This window comes from Styela clava, chromosome 14 (assembly GCF_964204865.1).
Source record: "Styela clava chromosome 14, kaStyClav1.hap1.2, whole genome shotgun sequence".
NCBI classification, from domain to species: domain Eukaryota; kingdom Metazoa; phylum Chordata; class Ascidiacea; order Stolidobranchia; family Styelidae; genus Styela; species Styela clava.
Genome location: NC_135263.1, coordinates 15,024,375 through 15,049,542, shown reverse-complemented (window position 1 = coordinate 15,049,542; position 25,168 = coordinate 15,024,375). Strand labels below are relative to the sequence as shown.

Below are 25,168 nucleotides of genomic sequence, written 5' to 3'. Positions count from 1 at the left end.
TGTCCAATAAAGGAAATACTACCAGGAAAATAAATTTGTTGGTAAATAGCTCCCACCACTTGAGGAGCTTTACCAACGACCACCCGCCAGCCGACACTGTTGATTTTTACTATTCTCGCATTGCTGCATTGCCTCGTTTTCACAGCTGTGTGTTTGATTTTGTTTATGTTTAGGCGATATTTTCATAACTAGCTGACCAATTCTATCAAAACTGTACTTCAGATAATAAAACTGTTCAGTACTGGTATTATATTACAGTCAAACTCGGTATTACTATATCGATAACTTTCTGGGCAGATAACCGCCAGAATTAGGGTTATGTATTTAATATCAGAATATTATACTAATATTCTGTTATTATCAGTTACCGGTACCGTACCGGTATCGAGACGGGCATGGTGCGATCTGCCGTCGTGCCAGACGCCCTGGTTTCATTCAGAGAAAAAGAGTGTTTGTTCAATGTTGGGACCGATTATACGTTGGAATCTTGAGAACTGTACCATACGGTAGAATACCGGTACCGGTACCTGAAATATGAATGCAAAAAAACATTCTGGCAAGATGATTTGAGTTATGTATAACTTTAATATTCAGTTGCCTGGGAGTTGTTTGAAAGTCATAATAGCCTATATATGAAGTGTCCTTAGCTTATAGTTTTTTAGTCTTTCATGCCCAAATGAGATATTTTATAACAAAAACTTTTCACGGTTTGAATTATCTGTAATATCGACATTTAGGGTCCTGTGTAGTTTCGTACCTAACGTACTTCTAGTGGGCGTAGCATAACAATTTTTTGATATGTCAATCCCAACCCCATCTGATTACGCCATCCAAAAATTAAATCACTACGACATCACAAATCACAATCACGTCATAGAGCTTGCCAAATATACGAAAGATCGACCAAATGGCATTGGCGCCGACGATAAAGAACTGACTGACGTTATCGGTCTCTCTCCTATTGGAATCGTTGCGACGAGAAAACGAAAGAAATAACTGTTCGATTTCGGGTGCTCGTTTGCGCGTCTTGGATGGCAGTTCGTATAGTTTGAAGGGCTCTATTACGTCACTGTGACGTCGTAATGACGTAATTTTTGGATGGTGTAGTCAGGTGGGGGTTAGGATTGATACGTGAAAAAATTGTCATGCTACGCCCACTAGAAGTATGTTAGGTAAGAAACTACATGAGACCCGACATTTAATATATGATGATTCATGTGATTCTTTTCTTGCAGTCTATTTTAATATTTCATATCAGTATGTGAAATTAGTCACATAGAACAATCCAGAATAAATGGCTTTGATTTTTACCCAAGGTTCGAAATTATTGTTAAGGCATGTATGCCTGACTGCATCATTGTCACATAAAATACAAACAGAAAATTATCACCTTTCGTCATGCAATAATGGTAGATATGGCCACAGACTTGTAAAGCTATGGGAACAAAAAGGAAAATATACAGCCGAGCCAATAAAGGTTTGGCGAACTGGAGGGAGACTCCCTATGGGCCCTGATAAACTTCCTGGGACGAAATGGACAGCAAAAATTGGGGGAGGACTTCCGCGGCAATTTTTCTGGGTTCAGCATAAAAGATTAACGAAGTCAGACGTTGAAAATGAACTTCTATATTTTGAACGTGTTATGCTCATAAAAGAAGATGACAATCGTTCTGGATATATAGCATTAGTTGGTGGTCCCATGATTCGAAGATGGATTCTTGCTACCGACGAAATGAAAGTAGGCGATGTTGTAAAAAACTGTGCAAAATTAGAAGCTGGTGTGTTCAATGGAAAAAGCGGTGACGCATATCCTTTAAAATTAATACCAACAGGTACAAACGTTTGTTCTGTTGAAATGTACCCGGGTAAAGGTGCAAAATTATCAAGATCTGCTGGGAATACATGTAAATTGTTACGAAAAACTCAAGACACTGCTATTTTACAACTTCCTTCTGGCCGAGAAGTAAGTGTACATCAAGACTGTGTGGCTGTAATAGGTCGTGTATCAAATATTGAACACGAGGATGAAATTTGGGGAAGTGCAGAAAGAAAATTTGAATATGGTATGCGACCAGGTTCAGGACTTTGGCACAGAAAAGATGGCAGACATGGCAGAAAAATTCATCCAAAGAAACCAATGGTAGTCTATGACCAAGCTAAAGTTTTAAAACAAAAGAAATCTCTAGAGGACTAGATTATTATTCGGTTCTCTCTGCTTTGAGAAAAAATTTTGGGTGATACTACAGCATGGAGTTTATACCATACAATATCGCGAGGTCTACCCTAAAGACGATTTTCTTCTTTTTATAAGGTCAGGCCATGGGGGTCACCTCAGACAGCTCCTGGGTAGATAACATATGGGAGTAGTCATCGCGCTATACTGGCACCAAAATTTGTCACTTGATGGTTAACTCATTTAGTTAATGGTTTATGCAAGTGAAAAGTCTCTGTTCCAGAATGAGATATTCTGTGGATTTGTAGTCACAAATATCATTCCTGAACATGGTTATTGGGTTGCAGATGAATACGAAAGTGTGGAAAGATTCTTATTATAATGTGTTTCAATTTAAAGAGGAAAAACAGTTGTTATGAACTTATGATTATTCATCTATAGTGTGTTAATTAGTTGGGCTCATAATACATAAACATCAGTTATGTATTCTTTTTAATGAATCGTTTTGTAAAGAAATATAAATGGAATTTGCCTGTTTATTACAATAGTCAAGTCAATTTTTTCAAACTGAATTATCGATAACATATTCTTTGAGTCGATAAAAGTTGTAATTTCTATGTCGGCCACATTGATTTGGGTTTTCTAAGTATGTTTATTTTTGGCACATATAGTGAAAATAAGATTTCTTCTTTAAAATAATATAGTAAAGTCCAATTTTGATTAATCATACTCATTTTTTTATTTAATTTTTGAGGTTTTATAACTTCACTAGATTTTTAATAATATTGAATATTGAATCAATATGTCAACTGCTACTCCAACAATATTTCCTGATGTTATTTCACAAATGAAATCACAAGCAACACACGGTCATGATCACAAAGGTTGTGGCGGGGAATGTTCTGCAGAGAAAGAAATGGAAGAAAATTTAAGGAAAATGTCTGATATATTTCAAGTTACAAAATCTGGGTGAGTCATTGCCCTCGTCCTTAGTACTCACACTCAGTCACGGCCCATGAGTGTTTGTTTGCAGGTTGGAACTCGTTGAAGGATGATTATTTGTGATAGGATTGCCTGAATCCTCATTAAAATTGCCACTATTCCATCTCGCCAATTTTAAGCTCATGCATCAAAAATTGTTACCTAATCAACTATTTACATTATTAACTTGGATTGGTAACTTGGCGAGAGCTTTTTATTTGCTGAACAACATGCCTTGTTGGTCCCCTCTCATTTTGCATAAATATAAAAAAACCTGTCTTATTTTTTATCACATTATGTATGTATCTTACCTAAAAAATTATAAATCTTTTAATATTATATCAGATTTGTGCCTGATTTGTTAATTCTAACAACATTTTCACAGTCTCCTCATTCCTGTACAAGACATTGTTGAAAAAGAAGGTGTAGAAGTTTTATCACAGTTTGATAAAGAGGGTCATTCTCCAATACATTGGGCTGCACTCGGAGGACATACTCACGTTTTGAGATACTTCATCGATAAAAAAGCTCCCATGGATATACACGCCAACAATCAACTTGGTGCACAACCTATTCACTGGGCTTGTGTGAATGGTCATGTTGCTGTTTTAGAGATTTTACTTCAGGTAGGCTGGAATTTTGGGAAGTCTGCGTTCATTTAACCAAACAAATTTAATTAAACAAGAATAATCCATGGTTTTTATTCACTTAAGCTCCAACGCACTGTTGATTGTGAGGTGACTAATTGTTCTAAATACTTACGTTCAGTCTTATTCTAAATAGGTAAAAATGAGGAAAAAAAATCCATAAATTTTCAAATATGTCTAAACCTTAATAATGATTCAACGCACTCTCGATAGTATTGCTGGTCATAACAATTATCTGTAATACCATAAACTATTGAAAAATATTTTAAAATCTATCACAAACTATAGGGAAGCAAAATTTAATTGTATTACTAAATGATACATTTATGACATAAAGACATTATTAGTTGTAATGTATATAACAGGAAATATTTTTAAATGTGTATTCAATTACAAGTTGTAACATGTAATACTGTAAAATTTACATTTTATTAATACCAGGTTGTGGAACTTCCTGCAAATTGACATAGCAATTTGAAACCGACCAACCCAGACATGCTATATGTTTGAATATTTGTATTTGGTATGATATTATCAAACAAGAAAATATACTCAAGTTATGAGTGTTTATATTAGTGCCTATTCCTAATTAAACCAATGTTTGAATTTATTCGTATGTCTTATAAAGTAATTTCATATAAATAATATCTCTTTCTCCAGGCTGGTGTATCCATTGATAGTGTTGACAATAAAGGTTGTACTCCATTAATTATTGCTGCTCAATATGGCCGAACCATGCTTGCTGCATTTTTGATGGGAAAAGGTGCCAGGTTACAACTGACTGACAAAGAAGGGGATAATGCTTTACAATGGGCAGCATTCAAAGGTAATGCCTGCCATATATAATTTTTGTACCTTAGCGGTGGCCTAGTGGTTTAGAGCGTTAAACTAAACTATAATCGCAGGTTAAAATTTTGGGTTCAAATCCCCTGCCCACCACTTCACCCGGGTAGTATTAAATTTGGTAGTCAATGCACAATTCTTTCAAACTATGGTAGCCTTATATTTAGCATTTTTGCTTGTGCAGAGACTTGTTTGAAGAGGAAGGCATATAAATACCTAGTTTATATATACAAATATATATCATTAATAAAACTTTTAAAGTTTATACGAATAATATTTTCCTGGTTTCAAGTTGGAAGGGTTTTAAAATTACCGCCGTTTGAATTTACTGGTAGCAACGGAACTATAATGTCAAAAATTTTCAACTGTTTTACATTGAATTGCCATTAAACACACCCTAATATTTCGGTACTCCCGTAGTGTGTGTACCAGGTTAGGGTTAGGCCATAATTTTATTCCGATTTTCCTATTTTAGTTCTGTTACGAGTTCAGGGACTGTCTGTGTTGGCCAAGTGAATATACCCCCTGCTCATAGGTTTCAGTTCCACTACCAAACTTGATGTAAACTAGGCGAACAAAATTAGTTACTTCCATATTGGTACACACACACTTCTGGAGCGCCAGTATGTGCAGTGATTTTTATCAAAATTTTTGAATCCGTGAATATTTTGTGAGTAAATAATAGCGCTTTGATTCATTCTACTATGGTATGCTAAAACCGACAAACTAATTGTTAAACAGTTGGTTAATAACAATAAAAAGATTCTGTGACAATCCCCTGCTATTGTATGAAGGTAAACAATGGAGACTGTATTACAATGAATACCGCCATCGCTTCATAAGGTTCCGTGGTTTCTAAGAATAACACAATTCAAATTTATATGTAAACTTAAATAAAGCATATTAGTTTGAGAAATACAAACTGAAATGGTTTGCCATGGGGTTGAAAATCTGGTCTACGAATCCTACTTTAAGTGAATTGTGAGGAAATCAAGGGTAAAAAAAATCATTTTTTTTCGACAGTTTTATGTTAAAGGGTGGCGATTCCTAACCGTGCGTCTGTGGCCTGCCAAGGGGGCCACAGAGCAGTGGGAATGATGCTAGACGCAAAACTGATTTTACTTTAACCTTCACAAGAAAACACCCCATTCTTCTTGAGTGCTATGAGCCTCCTGAAGGGGACCACGAGCCATGAAATGTTAGAAACCACTGTTATGGAGTTACCTGAAAATATCAATTCTTTTTAGGTCACTGTGAATTGACAAGATTACTGATTTATTCTGGATTGAATCCACAACAGAAAGATACATTCGGACAAACTCCGCTACATCTCGCATGCTTGAGTGGGGATTTATTGACAGTGCAATTACTTTGTGAACAGGTGAAGAAAAAAATTGAAAATATAGACTTTTTTATACCAGTTAACAACACATATGCACAGATTTCATGGTGCTTGGATATCTTCAGATGCAATTTTTTAAAAGAAGAAAAGAATTTTACTATTTCGAGAAAATATTTTCAAATATGAAATATTGAATACATTGAGCGCAAGTTGATGTGGAAAATTACATAAATACTATATCTTAGAGGTCATTGTTTCATCTGCGTTGTTTCTTACTAGTTCAGATATCGTACCTGATATAGCATACATATCTTCCTGTCTGGCGGCAAAAATTCCTTATTAATGTTCGAATGAAAATATTCTAAATTCTACCTAAATTCAAAAATTTAATAATATATCAAATGTAATGATTCTTGATTGTATTTGAATATTCGATTCATTTTAGGCATCCCTGTTGATAACGTAATCAAATGATAAGATTTTGATTGAATCCACAACATTCACGAGGTAGTGTTTAGACTTGTACGTTCAGTCGTACCATGATCAGCTTTTGTTTTTTAATTTCACAATAACTATATCATTCCTTATTGCGGTAATTCAGGATGGAGTTGAAATGACATTGGAAGATCACAATGGAAATACGCCTTTGAAATTAGCGAAAGGAAGAAATCATAAAGCAATTACTGCATATCTAGAAGAAGGGATAAGTGGGAAAAAAAGATACCTCGGAAAAATTAATTTCAAGTATGTATGGATGACGTTGATTGTTTTTTTATGAAAATGTGTCGGCATCGCAGGTTACACTTCTCTGGTTCAAATTCCTTATTACCTATCACAATCTGAACCCGAAAGATTTTGGTGCTTTTAAAATACTATCTTCAGTCGTGTGTAAGCGTTGTATAACAAATATTTTCTTTTATACTGGTAATAACTGAACTGCAAGACACGGAAGAACCTGTATCGTATTTTTAAAATATTATTTTCTCTAACTTTTGAACATTTTATACCTTGGCAAGTGGCAAAAGTTAAAATTTTTCCCTCCACTGTACATAAACTGTCTTTTTCAGTATGTTTTGAACAGAATATGAATAGGCTTCGCTAGGTTAGACATTCTCTCAGGAGCTAGAGCGTTATAACATTCATTTTGCAACAGAACATGTTACAATTTAACAATGTTGCAATCTTTTGGGTGCTCAATGGTCACATTTTGTCATATAATTTCTTGCTTGGAAAAATTGACTCCCAATACTGGTCAAATTTATTCCCGAGAAATGAGATGTATTCACTTTAACTGCTCTAAGTCTCTAGTCGCGATTTGCTGCATTACTATGAGCTACCACATCTTTGCTCAAAGACAAGTCTCCCTTAATTCTGAGTACTTCTTGATTTAAGCAAATTCTCTGAAGAATACACTTGAACTCTTGATATATTATTCTTACAGGACAATTTTATTCGGTCCTCCTGGAAAAACAAAATCGACATTTCATTTCATGTTGTTTATGATGTGCTGCTATGGTTATCCTTGTTACCTCTTTAAAATTCTTCCTCACACAATGTTTGAACTGGAATCTTTACACGTCGTTTTCTTATTAAATGCGTGAGTATACAATGCTATTAAAATTTATTAGAAACCTTATATACAATTTTGTATGAAATGAATTTTTGAAATGTTCATCATGTACTGTACTTAAGGATGTCTAGAGCAAATTGAATATTCGAATACTATAAAAATGATTTGTATCCAATTTAGTGAGTTAGTGATTTTTGAAATAATATAGTTTTAAGCCAGAGGTGTGCAACCTTCAATACAGGAGGTCCAGATACAAATAACTGGGCGAAACCGTAGGCGTTATATAAATTGGACTCGTGTATAATATGCTCTGCAACTCAAAGGGATTGGAATTACTCCCACGTACCAGATTAAACTAAATTATATAAACTAGTATTGTTAGCCGCACACCTATCAAAAATGGCACTTCTCTGCGCGCCGCTCAATCTTTCCTTGTCGCTCGCATATGGTCTGTGGGTTGCACACCCCTGTTTTAAACTATTGAAATATGTCCGTGACAAAAAAATAAGCTACATTTTATTTTAGAAAATATTAAAATCGATTAAGCAATGTTTATCTCTCTACGTTATCTACCGGTAATTCCGTCTTCATAATATTTATTGTTTAGTGCAATTTCTTAGTTGACTCAATTTAAAATGTACTTACAATATTATGTGTTTGGAAATATTTTTCCAAAATGCATTCGGGATAATGCTTATTCGGTTTTTGCCATACTCTGCTGTATTTATATTTAGTATCGGATTTTTTTCTTCATCTAGGTGGATTGTTTATCAAAGTTGAATAAATGCATTAATATGTTAATCTGTCCTAATACTCTTTATATCTTTTACCAGTGTTTTTCTATGGTATTGTCTTCTCAAAGTACACAATCTCGATCCTGGATTTTTGCCAAAAAATACTGATTCATATGATCAAGCACTAAAAAAGGTTTGCTATTTTTTCAAAAACAATCACTGTAACCATTAATTATGCTTATCCAAAACAAAATGAATTTATTTGTTGACAAGAACAATAAAACAACAAAAAATCTGTTGATTAATTAAATTTTTTCATTGAAATATGTTGATTAATACTCACATTGGGAGGAATTGTGAAACTCATTTAAGTTGAATATTGTATTTTCATTTATTGCTGCCACTTTCAACGATCACTCATTCAGTCTATACCAGTGCTCCGCAACCGGTGTGCCGCGAGACAATGCCAGGTGTGCCGCACAAGAATTGCAACTTTTCTCTTCTTTTTACAATTTTTTTTTTATTCTATGTTAATTTTACGTTAGTCTACTCTAGTAATGTAAAGTAAGCCTGCTTTTACGTTAGCTTGAGCAACACCAATTCAAATTCCTGACCTCCCCCCCACTGTGCATTTGTGACGTAACAAGGAGTAGGCCTATATGTCAAGCAGATATATTGTAAAGCCTAATGACCTTTCCCCGAGCATCGACTTCCTTGTTTACTTCATCACATTGGCCAATCAGCGAGATGCAAAAAGTGACGTAAACATGCCCCCTTTTCGTTAGTTTTCAGTTGTGTTTTGGATATTTAAATATAAATCAGATAATACAATGATCACTCTGTCTTCTTAGGAGTTTTAATTTAATTGCAGTAATAAAAAAAATTAGTGTAGAAATAGCTGTGATAGACTGGGCTACAATTCGATACGGGTACTCGCGAAATTACTCTTAAAATAAACCCTGACAATTTTGCAATGGTAAGGTATAGGAAGAATTTGTCAGGGGTCAAAGGTCGGGGAAAGGTCCATAGTCGAGTCTAAAACATAGGGAAGCTGTTCTTATTATATCACAACAAGCATGTTGCTCCAGTTTTGCATAACTTATATGTGCAAACAAAGCTTTTCCTCTTTATTACTGATCAAAAACGATAAACGATCCTGCATAAAAGATATTGACGGGGAACTTCGAGTTGCTCTTTCACGTATTGATCCTAATATATAGCGATTGTGCTCATTAAAACAACAACATTTCACTCATTGAAATATGAACATAAAACAAGGGTACACTTTGTTTTTTTGTTTGTTGTGGTGTGCCGTCGAATTTGGCAAGTTTTATTAGTGTGCCGCAAGTTACAAAAGGTTGCGGAGCACTGGTCTATACCAAAGATTTCATATTTGTGATGTCTCATTTGAGTCTCTCCACTCAAACAATTGAAATTTGCCTTTTGACTTTGAGACAAAACTTGACGAAATTGTGACATCTGAAGAAATTGTCAACTTCGGATTTAGTGAAATCAAACAGTGAAAAATCAACCTTCCATATTTTGCATTCAATGGCTGATAATGAAGAGACTTGTTCTGAGCAAAGAAATCATATATTTAAACAGATATTTTATACATGTATCATCTCTTTTTACTGTTTTATTCAATAAATATCTCTATTTGTTCAGGTTGCTATATTTGATGAATGGAAGCAAGGTGAAAATCCACTTAGTAGACTTTGTCATACATGTCGTCTTGTTCGTCCACTTCGTGCCAAGCATTGTCGTATCACCAACAGATGTGTGAAACACTTTGATCATTACTGTCCATATATTTATAATTGTGTTGGATATCGAAACAGGTTAGCATTATCTTAATGCAATATTTACATATCTATTATCTATACTAACGCTCGTTATTTGAATTAAACATGCCATAAAAAAATATGTTTAAAAAGGACCTCACATGGGTGAAAATTTATGTTTTTTCTCTTGTCGCTGTGTTGAATCTTTCGCCGTTTGCCCGGTGCCTTATTACTAGTAATGCTGAGTGATGGAAATTTTTCATATATGGAAATTTTTTTGCGACCCAGCTGGTTATCTGAAGTTGGTTATATGGCGCAATGACAAAAAATCTTGCACACCCCTTGCCATGGAGGATTAGTTCCATCAAATCCAGATATATAGTTTTTTTTAAAAAAAATTTCAAAATCGGGATTGTGAGACTCCTCGCCATTGTAGGTTGGTTCACATAACCGCTGGTAGGTAACGGCTTCCTCCACCATCAAGTTCATGCATCTGAAACCAGATGATAGGCCATGGGTGCTATATGGTTAAGCAATTTATTTGAGTAGATTTCTTTGAGCCAATTTTGCTGTCACACCAATATTACCATATATACTGAAATTCATTTTTAATATTTTCCCTCTTTTTTCAGGCATTATTTTCTTCTTTTCTTGATTGGAATACTCATCACAGAGTTGTTGGGATTGTACATGATTTATTATTGTTATTATTATAAATTTGGTTTCGATTTCATCTTGATGTTGGGATGCTTCATCATGTTCTTGTTCACTATCATCGCTATGTTCCTCACAGGTTTCACAGTAAGTGTTTATGTTTTGGTATATTGATAGTTTGAATGCTTCATTTCACATAGTTAGTGATTGTGAGGCATATACTATGTTATGATTTTGTGGTATAGTATATAATTTGGGGGGGAAATGATTTCTGGACCATACTAGAATGATTCATGTAAACACTGATTGATTACAAGCTTCGGAATCGAGTAACTCTATAATCAATTGTTCTTTCATACAACAGGATAAATATGAAAATCCTATCCTTTTCGGTAAATTGTGTAATGGATTTACTTTGTGCATCAACTATCACAACATCTTTTAGGGCCTCCAGTTTTAACCCAACCGTCCATTGAGAATCCATTGAGTGGTTTCCGAAAAATTGAACCAATGCTAAAATAAAAAAGTTTGCTGTGAACTCTACAATTGAAAAATTAGGCCGAAGGTTGGAAAAAATGCAGTGCTTTCCAGGCTAGCACGAGGCCTGTCTGCCTATTTGTCGCCATATTCACGACCAAGAAATATGGCCGGGGACACCATTTTGTCACAATTCCGATCAGTATCTGCCAGGGAACAATCTGAAGCAGCTCGCTGATGTTCCACGGAACACAGCTCTAGTGTGCCTTCTTTAGTTTCTACCTACTATATGTGTTATATATATATATACCGGTATATAACCGTTATTTTATCAATATTATCTATTCATTTTCAGTCTTATCAAGCTTCTGTTAACTTGACAACAAATGAGAGATTGAATCAAGAAAGATATGATTACTTGAAAGATTGTAACGGACGTTTTATGAATCCATTCGATCAAGGAATCGTTGATAATTTGAGAGAATTTTTCCATATGAAATCTCCACTGACTATACTTGGCAATAAAAGATCTGATCAGGGCAGTATCGTCTGAACACAAAGAAACAAATATTCCATAAATTAAATTGAAGATTGGCTGTGATGATGTTGTTTATATCTTAAATACTGGTATATTTTTTAAATCAATTTGAAGCAATTTAATGGAAGTGAACTATGGGACACTCTTCTAATTTATCAAGCTGTTTAGTAACTCAAGAAAAATAAACGCAAGGTTATCATTATTGGTTTTTCGCATGAAAATCACTGTATTTTGTAAAGTTACTCCTATCAGGCATAAGGTAAACCGGTAAGAATATTTTTAGATATTAGGCAATTTTTATTTTTGTTATATTTAATCTAGAATGTTGTGTAATGAACAAGAAGTTGACCACTGATAGTCACATATCATTATGGTATGTATTATTTTGTTTTATGGGCATAGATATTATATGTGATCTATGGATAGCTAAAATTGAATACTGAGTGATTGGGGAGCGGGAACCAATAGCACGGTTTAATTACATTGGCAAATCAAATATTGATTGGCAGATTGTTTCTTACATTTATATTATTTTTATTGAGACATATTCACATGATTTTGGGTCTGGTCCATAGTATGTTACCAATTATCTAGGTCCATCTAAGATTCTACGCCAATATCTTCTTGGTTCAAACCCTCCATACAATATTTTATTTTGTAGTTCGTATTATGAAGTATGCAAATTTCAGCTTCGCAGGCATGAAGTTGTTTTGTGACGGATGTACTGTATATAGTATTTCTGAATTTCTATGAAGAATTCTTGTGAACATTTGAATTTTGAATGTTTTTTTTTATTAATTGGGATATTATAAGACTTTTTTATGTACTATTGAAGCAATTTTTATTTGCATTCTTACTTGGTATCTTATTTATGGCATTTTTTTCTGATGTCATGTTTTTTTCATTTAATAATTTCAGTCTGGTGGACGAATATTCATCATGCCAAGAGGTAGACTTGAGATTTTGATCCACAATTTATCAAAATCCACTAATATTCATATGCATGAATTCGCAATTAGTGTATTATTTTAACTTATTTCAAAATGTTTTTTTCTTCTATTCTTTAACCTGTATATCCAAGTCCTGATTACATTAATTTGTCTGAACATAACAACTTGCGAAATTATTTGTTAGTATCATCAGAAACAATTTATCAGTGTTATTTTGGCTTTCATCATGGATAGGTGATGCATGGGCATGCTATTCAAAAGACTTATCACAGAATTTGTGAAATATTATCTGGTGCTAGTGTTTCATTATGTTATTCTTTAAATTAAGCAATTTTGTGAGCTGTTTATGCTCTCATCTGCATTCCTTGTGCTCATTTCTATGTTGATAATCATCAACATCCACAATGTATATTCAATTTTTTGAACTTGTATACATGGAATTTTATTGGGTACTGGGTGACACAAAAACAGACCAAAGTGATTCGAAACCAATTCTAGGTAGAACATAACTTTTGTTTGAAGCGTTCTAGAATCTAGATTACTGAAACTTTGGATACAATCATACATAAACAGAATTTAGAGTGTCAAATAAATATTCTTCTTTTTTGTAGAAGTGATAAAAGTTTTTTTAGTCACCCTGTATCATTGTAAGCATGGGTATTATTATTCAACTTCAGAGTTTGTACATATAATTTATAACAGATTAATTATTATTGAAGTTAACGATATTGTGAAGGATTGAAAAAACAAAAATGTTTCTTAAAGCTTAGTGTTGACAAAGCTATTTGAAAATATGTACACAATACAACCAAGTCTTGTTACAAGTTTGGAGGAAATTATTGCACATACTGTAATTGTCATCTGTAATACCAACAGCATCTTTATTACTGATTATGTTATTTTCAAGTTATTATTGTTACGGTAATATTTTATTAACATAACATGTTACACTAACTGCTACAAGAGTAATCCAATGACTGGAATGACTTGAATAGCCAATGGAGTAGCAGATTCGTTCACCTCATAGTGAGGAATAATTCGGTTCCATGCTACACATAGAGAATATTAAACTACAATGGATCTCTCTATCAAGGGCTACAAGGATATTGCGACGAACATTTTTATTAAAGGGAAAGTAAGCTCCTTGCAGTGCCTACTTGCTGTATATTGAGTGTTGTTAATTTTTTGTTTACAACTTGATAATTTGTGTGCTATGTTCTGTTTTACACATTTTTAGAAACATTTTAATTGACAAATAACTGAATCTCTATTTATGAATAAACTGAAGTAATGATTTCCAAGTGCTTGCCCTTGGTGTATGCTCCATTGCTCCCTATCCGATTCAGATGGATTTCTCAGACTTGTTTGTAGGTGCGATCCAAACCGCGTAATTCAATTACTCGTAGTTTACGGGAGCAAATTGCCGGACGCGCAACAGAATGGGTTAGATTGTGGAGTTCTTTTGCTTTATGGAAAAAAATGAGCTTGCGGAAAACCACATCCAAAAGTCCAGCCCGCGTTGGTCATGAGAGCCAGTTATTCGCTTCCAGTGCGCGGTATTGGTATTGGAAGAAGCCATATCAGCTGACTGTACCTGCAAAATCCATCAAAACTCCATATACAAGATGATGACCGGCCGATTGCTCAGTTCCCTCCAATCAATGCCGAAGAAACATTGTTTTTTTTCTGTGACATAATTTCGAAATACCATTTGTCTTCTGATACCTGTGTTCACACATCTCGACTATGACATTTTGCACTTGTATAGCTTAGCAGTCTCTACAGGTAATTGAATGTATTTTTTTCTTGTTTTTAGTGGTCTATCGATTCCAGGAATACTTTATAGACGTAAATTAGAATAGCAAAATAGTTTTGCTACAACTGGAACATGTCATAGACCTTGTCTTTGACAGAATTTCGAAATAGCATTTTTTCTTCTGATACCCTTGAATTTCTTATTGCTTCACTTTTTTAATATTATCATGACTGTTTTTTTTCTGGTTGACGAATAATAAATCTCTCTCTTTGTTATATTTTCTTTTTTACAAAGGTGCATGTGTAGATATTTGCTATAAGATAGTATTTTCATATAAAGCCGGGAGGAATTGTCAATTAGACGGGTCTGGCATGCAGCAAACCACGTCCGCTTGTTTGTTTACCAGTCCAGATCGGGTGTAAGATTTGTAAATCGCTTTTTTCACAAATAATCAGTATTATAGATATATATGTCACAAATTTTAAATATAAAATAAAACTGATCGGAAAGGAGACCAAAGATTACTACAGATCATGGTAAGTTTATATAGGCCTACGGAATGTATACTTGTTCATTTTCTAACATTTAAATAAGTACCAGCCGACTTGGTAAAGAAGTACAATAATCAAAACAAATTTACGCTTTTTCCGTTATCTCATTGGCCTTGGCCGCATAGTCGTATGTATCCATGGGTATGGCCCCAAAATTTCCAACGTAGGGTTTTTGCAGTGAAACTGGAGCACAAATTCGTACATCTTTTTCACCACTATTTTGCTTTATCGCGAGCGATTCTCTGATAACGCTCCCTGACTAACTATGAATTCCCCCAAACAAACCAACAGAGACAGATGAAATTGCGCGCTTGTAGAACTTCGACAGCGAAGTAAGTCTGGGCCTCCTTCAATTAAGATATCGTTGGCTGCTTTTTTTTGGGGGGGGGGGGCAATTTTTTATCATTCGATTCTTTTTTGTCGCTAGTTTTTGTACAGCTTCTCTTATTTTAGTCCAAAATATATCAAGTATGAGTGAGCATTATTATATGGAACTATGATATAATTCCATTCCAATTCAATTCTATCTAATAATGCTCACTCCTACTTGATATAATCTGGAATATGAAAATACCGTGCTTTTCATTTTATTATACTCTGTGGTCAAAAGCGTGTCTGTGTATTTGCGTGTAAATTCATTTCATTTATTTAAATTATGTACGTTTTAAAGCTCATTTAGGTTTTGTTTGCTCTCCTGATTCTGCAATCAGTTTTATTCATCTATTTTCACCAATTCATTTTATCGTCTGTTTTGCTGATTATGGAGTCGAATTAAACTTATTCGAAATACTTATTTGGAGGAAACGTTTTGATTTTTTTCTAGTTTCCAAATTAGATCATGATTAATAATAATTTACATGAATTTTCAAGTTTTTGAATATCAGGGTTTTAATTATCCCCATTTGAAAAACTCATATCGCATGAAAGAATTATAAAATCATACAATACCAAATTATCAATCGATTATATATACGTATTACATCCATGTCCATTTGAAGTTCAGTATAGTTGATCCGTGTCATCATATTATTTTATAAATATGTTACCATCAGTAATTAATTTGCATGGAAAAATAAACGTTTTGGAAAAATTTATTTGTTTTAACGATGCACGTGCAGTCACCCGTGCATATCAAAACATACGCACGTGTGCGCTCTTGTTACCATGTTGCCGTATTGTGCTCAGAGTTTATGGGGGTGCTCTTTCCTTAATCAAATAAAAGAATTGAAAAAAGTATATAATTTTGACAGGAAAATTTAAACCAACATTTTACAATTTTAACATGGAAAAACTTTGTTATAATAGCTGAGTTAACGTTATGAAACGATTGAGTATATTTCTATTTATCATATTTTTGTCTGGCAACATTAAACCTGTAAATTGTACTGTTTTTAATATTTTTCACAAATCTCTACTTTCCGACTTCCTGCACTCCTATATCTGTATAGCATGTAATGGAATGCATCTCTTCTCGTTTTCATGTTCGAGCGATTCCAGGAATTGTTCGATAGACATAAATTTGGATAGTGAATTAGTTTTGCTACAAATTTAACTGGTACATGTAGTAGACCTGCTTTAACTTGAAACAATCAGACAGTTCAGCAGTTGATCATGTCATCAAAGAAATCAAAATTTAAACCTCAATGGATTTACTCAGAAGAGCTTGGAGGTTATCAGCTATTTCAAAAGAACAGGTATTTGTATACCATCACTGCATTATGAAGCATGGGGGTTTATTATCACTTATGTTTCGTTTGGGTCCATCTACTATGCTCAACACTATTCAGCTATTTTATGAGTCTCCGGGTCTAATCGACTTCAGAATAATTGGACCCCATCCTTAACGCAGAAACAAGAAACAGTACTGGTACTTGCCTATCTGTCCTGTTAAAATTGAAAGATAAATTTTTTTTTTCATTTTTGTATAGTGAACACTCAATTGTTACTTCAATAATATTGTACTGGGCAGTCTCTTTTAACTTTAAATTATTATGGGTAAATTTAATCACTAATACTATGTGTGCTATGTAAATATCTTGCTAATTATTTCAAGCATGTAATCATTGAGAATACCAATATATTTTTAGCAAATCCATCCATTTTAATCAAGACATGCATCTGAAACAAATATTATCTGGCTAACTACTTCCATACCTGACATTAACTGCCAAATGAACGAGAGTCTGTGATGCGCTATATGTTGAGCCATCTTATCGGGTTATCCTTGCCCCCTGAATAATTGGGAAATTCCTATCCTTCCTATCTTATCCAAATAGCTTTCTAAATTGAATATTCTTTGAATTTAGCATCATTTTAGAATATTTAGAAAGCGTTTGAGAATGCAGATTTCTATGTTGTACTATTCCACCATTTGAAAACTGTCTTATGACTTATGTTTTGTTTGGGTCCATCTACTATGCTCAACACTCTTCAGCTATTTTATGAGTCTCTGGGTCTAATCGACTTCAGAATAATCGGACCCCATCCTTAACGCAGAAACAAGAAACAGTACTGGTACTTGCCTATCTGTCCTGTTAAAATTAAAAGATAATTTTTTCATTTTTGTATAGTGAACACTCAATTGTTACTTCAATAATATTGTACTCGACAGTCTCTTTGAACTTATTATGGGTGAATTTAATCACTAATACTATGTGTGATATGATTTCATTAAAATATCTTGCTAATTTTTTCAAGCATGTAATCATTGAAAATACCAATATATCTTTAGCAAATCCATCCATTTTAATCAAGACATGCATCTGAAACAAATATTATCTGGCTAACTACTTCCATACCTGACATTAACTGGCAAATGAACGAGAGTCTGTGATGCGCTATATGTTGAGCCATCTTATCGGGTTATCCTTTCCCCCTGAATAATTGGGAAATTCCTATCATTCCTATCTTATCCAAATAGTTTTCTAAATTGAATATTCTTTGAATTTAGCATCATTTTAGAATATTTAGAAAGCGTTTGAGACTGCAGATTTCTATGTTTTACTATTCCACCATTTGAAAACTGTCTTATTTTTTTAATTTGAGTTTTTAAATTTTGATTCAAGAGAAGACACACCCATCAATGGCAAAGATCAAAGTGTTGACTGTACTCCGTTCATTTCTGATAATGGATTGTTGTCAGCTCAAGTTGTTTTCATGGAACGAAAAGGTAACATACTCGTTTTTAAATATAGTATTTTACAAGCAAGGTCAAGCATGGTCCATAGATGCTTCAATTTCTGAGTCGGCTAATAGTTTTTAAAGTATTTCTGATTTGTGGGATTGATCAGATATTTTATCAGTAAAATTTCCATACTTGCTATCATACTTGTGATTATGCAGTGCTGAACAGTTACGACTTCCTCCACCATCAAGTCTATGCATTTGAAATAAATAACTGGTCAACTGTTCTGATACCTGAAATGGACGAGAGACTGTGGTATGCCATATAATTGAGCCATCTTCGCAGTTTTTGTTTTTAATAACTATGTAAATCCTACCCTACCTTATAAACTTTCCTCTCTCTCTGGATAAATACGAAAAGTCTTATCCTAATCCCAATACATTTTTGTATATATTTTTCAACAGATATAAAAGTGTCTCATAATGTTAAGAACAGTATTGTGGAACTTCATCCAGATACAATGCAATTGTGTGAAATGAGATTAGGAGGACCTGTGGTTATCAGTACTGCGCCGAATCAACATGGGTCAAAAATGGCTGCTATGCGTGTTTGGCCCAATATCAATATACCTCTTGGTAAGTCTGTTAATGATATAATTTTAGAGGCCAAAATGAATTTACTGAACTAATCCATTTATGCAACATTTTTACATGCTTTTCACTCAGAACAAGTACAATTGTTCAATTGTTCACTGCTATGTGAAGAGCAGGGATATGGCCAGTAATTTTCATAGTGTTGGGGGGTCCTGACATTTCAAATTTCCAAGTTAGACGGTAACAGCTAGCCGTAAAACGTGGGTTTTCAAGAGTTTTGAGAGTCTAAAAATTCTATGTATGATACAGAAAAATGCCTTGCAGATAATAATGCAGAAAAATTTCAAAAGGGAGTGGGGGGGTTGGGTTCTGGAGGGGGATCAGAATCTTTGCTGTTTGGCATCGTCTTCCAATTTATTACTACCAGGGTGAGATGGGTCACCACTCACTACCGAATAAAAATGCATATACACTGAATTTTGCTTCAAAAGAGAATAATCTCAATGTAATTATCGGTGCTTATCATTTTGTATTTCAAGTGTTAAAAATTTTCATAAAATCTTAATGAAAAATCACAAATTTTTTGTTTAAAAAATCTGTTATTTACCGGTATTACTTAATGCCCACATGTAGCTCAAACATCCTTCATATATTTATCTAAATTACTCTTGTTCTGAAAAATCTACTTGTACCAGTGTTGTCTGGTATAAGATACAGTTATGTTTTGTCTTGCATAATTATAATTTAATAATTTGATTTTTAACAACTTCTTTCAGTTCAGATAAAGACGTTATTTTCAGATTAAAAAAAGAAACTGTTTCGATCGTTAGTATGTCTCACAATCATTTTAATCTTATTTGTTTTGTAGGAAAAGTTGCATTGACTGAATATTTTTGTCATTATCTACATATAAATGAAGGTGAAACAATCGATATAATTGAAACTGAATCAATGTGTGTTCAAGCTTCAACTGTTACTGCAAATATTGTGAATGCAGGAGAGTTGGAGCAGAAATTTCTAAATTCAGCAAATTTCAAAGAGTATTTGCAACATGTTCTAGGTGAGTTAATGTTTGAACCTTAGGAATGTTATACCATATAATGTTTGTTTAAAATTTGAACCACTCCATGTTTATTTTTTATTACTAATACCTTATTCCTTGGGATGTAATATAGATTTAATATACAATTTAAAATGGTTTGTAATTCCTACTTGAATATGACATATTTTAGTGTTATGTGAGTAGGGAACATGTTGTACGTGACGTGGCTTCACTTAAGCAAATTAGATTCTGCCAAGTTTTTTTTTTTGCTGTGCTATTTCCCACGTATACAATTACTATTGGACAACACCTCGATACCAAATGTATATGAAATAAATAATAAAATTTACCAAAGATAAAAATCAATAACATTTAGGTTTTTGTTGAAAAAAAAAGCGATCCAATTTTGGGTCGAGACCCTCAGGCTGGAAAACACTGAATTGGAGCAAGTCAATATTTTAATACATCTTTTTGAATACTAATTTGGGTTTGTTTGAATTCAAATTCCTATTTTTATATTGGGTTTTAACTAGATTTTATTGTTTGTTAGCACATTCTTTTTTCTGTATTTTTTTATTGAAAATTTTAGATCAACAGTGATTACCCCTTCAGCTTGATATCATGGTCATATTTATTCAATTTGTTGAACATTTTGAATGGAAACGAGATTTTTTCTAAGTCAAGTATTGATTTTATTTAGATAAAAGATATTTTTTGATCGGCCAACAATTATCAATCGATTATTTTGGAAAATCAATGCAACTGGAGATTAAAGGAGCTGACGGACAAACAGCTGAAAATCACCCTATTTCTTTACAAAAGACAGATTTATCGGACATTTCTGACCTGTCTGTTTTAAATGATAGCTTTGCAGATATATCTTTACATAGCAGTGGAAATAACACACAAGAAACATTCATGAAGAAAGGATTTGGTGTCCACAAACTTGATTTTAGTTATTCTTCAACGCCTAAGGAAAAGAAAACTCTCCCATTAACGAAAGATCTTTCTGAAACTTCCGAAGGCTGTAGGAAAACAACGAACGTTTCTTCTTCAGTTTTTTTATTCACTCAAAAAACAAAACTGCAATTTGATACGGAAGATTCGACCTCAAACAAGAACAATGTCATAAATAATGATGAAAACTTTCAATATTTTGGAAATGTTAGTTATAGTAGTATTGGTGGTCTTGAACACCAGATTAAAGTGTTGAAAGATATGGTGGAACTACCAATGACGAAATCTCATCTGTTTAAAATGTCTGGTGAGTTTTTTATTCCGATCAATTTTTGTGTTGCTTCAAATCAGTGGTTCTCAAACTGCGGACCCCTTATGCTTCTCCGAAGTAACCGGGGACCCCCACAATTTCAAACCGAAAATACAATAAAAGAACATAGATAGCATAGAGCTATTAGGACAACATTTAAAACAGCTGCCTTTCCTCACGTACACAACACAAATCGCATACTAATTTATTGCAACTGAAAGACGCCTATTATTCTCAGTGTGAAGGGTGTGCTTGCAGCTCAGCACATAGTTGTTTTATTAGCGTATACCACAAAAATTACAGGCTCGAGTCCCCCCTGATATTCCCTCGCGGACCCCTTAGGGCTCCAGTTTGATAACCACTGCGTTGAATAAAATATGTTCAGCATGTTTGATTCGTGGAATAAATCATGGAACACGTTACTGAGGCTTACTTCCTTTGCTTTGTATAAAACTCTGTTTACATCATTAATTATCGATCTTAAGATCGGTAAGTATGTTGATAGGTATTTGTCTGTTTGTTTGTCTGTTAGATGCACGCGATATCTCAAGAAGGCGATCTGCTCCAAATTTTGCATGTGCATTCATCATATCTCGATCCAGAAGCCTATTGATTTTGGATGAATTATGTCGTATAATTAACGTATTAATAATTAATTAGTGATGGGACACACGGTGTCACTATAGAGTCATGAATTGAAACAGCAGTTTCAATCGATAAGTCTTCAGTCTTCAACCGATATTATCGTTTGTTAAATATTTAATGGATTATTAGGTAGTGTTTTGTGCAACCCACACTTTTGAATAGTACAATTTGAATAGTTTATAATTTGTAAATACATTTATTTTACAATAATACTATATAGCTGAACAATAATAGTAAAACTACACAGAAAACAAGGTAATGTTTTAGTATTTGTATTTCCTTCCCGAAAACAACAAAATAACTCCGTTACTTCATTTATTATTAGGTGATTTGACTAAGCTTTGTATGTATCTCTTGCAAAATTAGAGCTAATTAGGCTTCCCGCTGCTTGTCAGCAGGGAACCTATTGTATTCCTGTGTTTTATTATTATTATTATTTATTTATTATTATTATTTTTTCAAATTGGTCCTACAAACTTGAAATTCACCTCAAATGTGCAGAAGTTCTCAGCTAGCAATAAAATGCAAATTTTTTTTTACGCGGGAAGCCTGTTAAAGCTGCACGCAGCTCTAGTTTTTCTGTGAATTCCGAATTCTACGATTACCTTAATCAACGTTCATTCAATGAGAATCAATTTTATTTGAAACGCTTGAAATACTTTTTCAGGATTAAAAACTTCTTGATGCACTCTGAATTTTCTTCACAGGTTTATCTCCACCTTCAGGTATATTGTTACATGGACCTCCCGGTACCGGGAAAAGTATGTTAGTGAAAGCATGTGTCAATGAAACAAATGTTAAAACTTTTTTATTGCAAGGTGCTAAAATACTTAGCAGGTGAATTGCACTTTTTTCAATGAAGTTATATTTGTCAGTCCAAGTTTTGTTTTGTAATTTTCTTCTTTTATTATTGAATAGGAAATATTTTATGTGGTTAGGACTACTCAGTTTTGAATATTTTTCATATCACCATTTATTTAGTTCTTTATGCTCTTTTTTATTTGTTGTTTTGTGATGTATAATAGTTGAAAAATTAAGATGAAACTGTGAAATGTATGACAAAAATACTTTATAAGATTGCAGTATTTTCAAATACATAGGTATAATTTTATTGCCTTTCATAAAAGTGAAAATTAGGATACCAAGATTCAATTTTTGTAAATTTATTTTCTTCATTTTCAAGGTACTTTGGAGACAGTGAACAGAAACTACATGATTTATTCAAAAAGGCAAGAGATGAAGCTCCTTCAGTAATTGTTATTGATGAAATCGATGCAATATGCCCACAACGAGAAACGTCGAAAACTGATGTAGAAAAAAGACTTGTTTCATCATTCATTACTCTACTTGATGGTATATTTAACTGTTCTTGACTTCTTAGTGATATAAGATAGAGTATGGGTACAATTAATTTATGTCTTCAATTATCATCCAAGATAGCTCTCTCTTATTTAATGTATAATCACTCCCTTTTCGAAATATCCCCCAGAATTAATTGCACACTCATTGGACACTAATGACACTCATAATCATTGTCTTCAATTCATAGAATATCACTTATTCACTAGGTAAATACCAAGAAAGTGTAACAGGTCACCCAAAAAGTATAACTAGTGCTGATGCAAGATTTAAAAATTCACAGACAGTTGCTAATAAGAGCCAAAATTCTATAAAATTTAAGAATGTTTAATGAATGTCTGATGTGCATTCCCTATAGGTAATTCAGGCATATCACAATTTCTGTGTGGCAGTGCTTTCAATTTTTTAATAACAGCCATTAATAAACATCCTTGTATTGTTAACAGCCAAAATCAGGCAGAAATCTTCAATCTTGCATTTTTTTTCCTCATTAAAAAGGAGTAGAGGGAATTTTAAATTAATAAATTAAAAATATTTCAATAGACATTATTTTGTTATTGCATCTTGCCTATACATGGTACTGCACTTTACCCGCTTATATAATATATAAATAATTAGTTAATTTTTCTTGAAAATCGAAAGCAGGTGTGTGCAACAGACTGCCCGCGGTTCTCAACTCGGGCTCGCCAAGCCATTTAGTGTGGTCCGTTTCAACGCTCAAATTTGTTCCCATCAAAAAGAAATCTTAATCCGACAGTGTATGTTTAAAAAGATGCTCACATTGATTAGAAATACATAATGTTTTTTGCTCTTGTCGCTGCATTGAATCATTTACCATTTTGCCTGTCTAGCAAAGGTTTCTGGAAGTTGGACTTTGTGTTTGTTTCAGGTGTAACCTCATCAAATCAGTCATCTTCAAAGTATGTCATTTTGCTTGCGACAACAAATCGTATCGATGCCTTGGATCCTTCATTACGTAGAGCTGGAAGATTTGATTGTGAGATTGAAATCCCAATCCCATCTCCAAGTGGTAGAATAGAGGTGGAGATATTTTTTCGTTATTATTCAGAAAGAAATTCATATATATTTTTTCCATATGTGTTTTTGATGTTAAATTGTATTATTTGCAAAAGTTATTCATAAAATTTGATTGGAGCAGAACTCTTTGTTCAAAAAAGTAACCCTCTTCTGGATAATCTTTCCAACCTTTTTGATATACTGCTTCTTTAGCCTAATTTCAGATTTTTTATTTCTCTGTTACTGTGCTTCTCTCTTTTACAGGGTCATTATTTACTGGTAATATGCACAGCCTGCTCTCTGACTTATGTACAGTTTGGATGGTTCATAGCTCGGTGGTGTCAGTGTGGCACACCGTGCTGAGCGTTAGCAATACGCTTGCCTCTGATTACCCTCTGTTGGTTTGCAGGTTCAAATTCCATTGGGGATAATTGAGTGCGAGAGGATTGCTGGACTATTTGCTGTCATAGGGTGGTTCACATAACTGCTGGTCGGTTACGGCTTCATCCACCCAGTCCATGCATCTGAAAACAAAATAACTAGCTAACTCTATCTAATCCCATACCCGCCATGGACAAGATGATTAAGCCATCTTCCCGGGATAAATATGGTGATTCTTTCCTATAATCTGTGCATAAATATGAATTACAATAGGACTGAATAATTAAGTAGCACTGCATCCTCAGAGGAATAATATGACCCTCCCTGGTTGGGAGCCATTGGTTTAGAAATCCATGTTATTGTCGTCTCATTAGATTAGAACTATGGTATAGATACAATTTTCTGTTCAACGTACCTAATCAATAAAAGGTGCCACGTACCGAGTGAGGTTAATGACCAAAAACTTCTCTAACTTGTGACCGCAACATGACTTTAATAGCATATTAACTAGTAGTAAGATTGTTGCAACATGTTTACAATAATATTTACTGTGCTTGATATTAAACGTGTTTGCGCACATATTATAGTAGAAAGGCATTAATCTTGGTATTATGCAAGACTAACAAACTTCTCATTCATTTTGTGCTTTCGAGGGAGTTAATCTGTTTCCATTTGCTACAAAAATACAGTGACCAATATAAGTTGTTCATGCAACAAGTAAGCCAAGTGACATTTTTTTA

General features: G+C 33.6%; 3 protein-coding genes across 3 annotated transcripts in view; all 3 read left to right on the top strand.

The window, feature by feature from the left end:
* The first annotated feature begins 1,214 nt into the window (after positions 1-1,214).
* Positions 1,215-2,927, top strand: LOC120331285 (large ribosomal subunit protein uL2m-like). Its single transcript, XM_039398359.2, has one exon. The coding sequence runs from the start codon at positions 1,295-1,297 to the stop codon at positions 2,192-2,194; it is 900 nt and encodes a 299-aa protein (XP_039254293.1). The 5' UTR covers positions 1,215-1,294; the 3' UTR covers positions 2,195-2,927.
* Positions 2,928-2,957: 30 nt separating this feature from the next.
* LOC120331274 (uncharacterized) lies at positions 2,958-13,994 on the top strand. Its single transcript, XM_039398347.2, has 10 exons — positions 2,958-3,142; positions 3,540-3,780; positions 4,462-4,627; positions 5,892-6,025; positions 6,588-6,730; positions 7,428-7,583; positions 8,390-8,483; positions 9,959-10,131; positions 10,707-10,875; positions 11,561-13,994. Exons 1-10 carry the CDS (start codon positions 2,976-2,978, stop codon positions 11,756-11,758), a joined length of 1,641 nt encoding a protein of 546 aa, XP_039254281.2. The 5' UTR covers positions 2,958-2,975; the 3' UTR covers positions 11,759-13,994.
* Positions 13,995-16,395: 2,401 nt separating this feature from the next.
* Positions 16,396-25,168, top strand: part of LOC120331368 (ATPase family gene 2 protein homolog A-like) — a 67,207-nt gene continuing 58,434 nt past the window's right edge. Inside the window, exons 1-8 of the mRNA XM_078120104.1 lie at positions 16,396-16,694; positions 18,066-18,169; positions 18,589-18,759; positions 19,586-19,777; positions 20,460-21,023; positions 22,379-22,508; positions 22,855-23,024; positions 23,920-24,071. Of these exons, the coding sequence (XP_077976230.1) occupies positions 16,612-16,694; positions 18,066-18,169; positions 18,589-18,759; positions 19,586-19,777; positions 20,460-21,023; positions 22,379-22,508; positions 22,855-23,024; positions 23,920-24,071 (1,566 nt within the window). The 5' untranslated portion in view covers positions 16,396-16,611. The remainder of the gene's footprint in view (positions 16,695-18,065; positions 18,170-18,588; positions 18,760-19,585; positions 19,778-20,459; positions 21,024-22,378; positions 22,509-22,854; positions 23,025-23,919; positions 24,072-25,168) is intronic.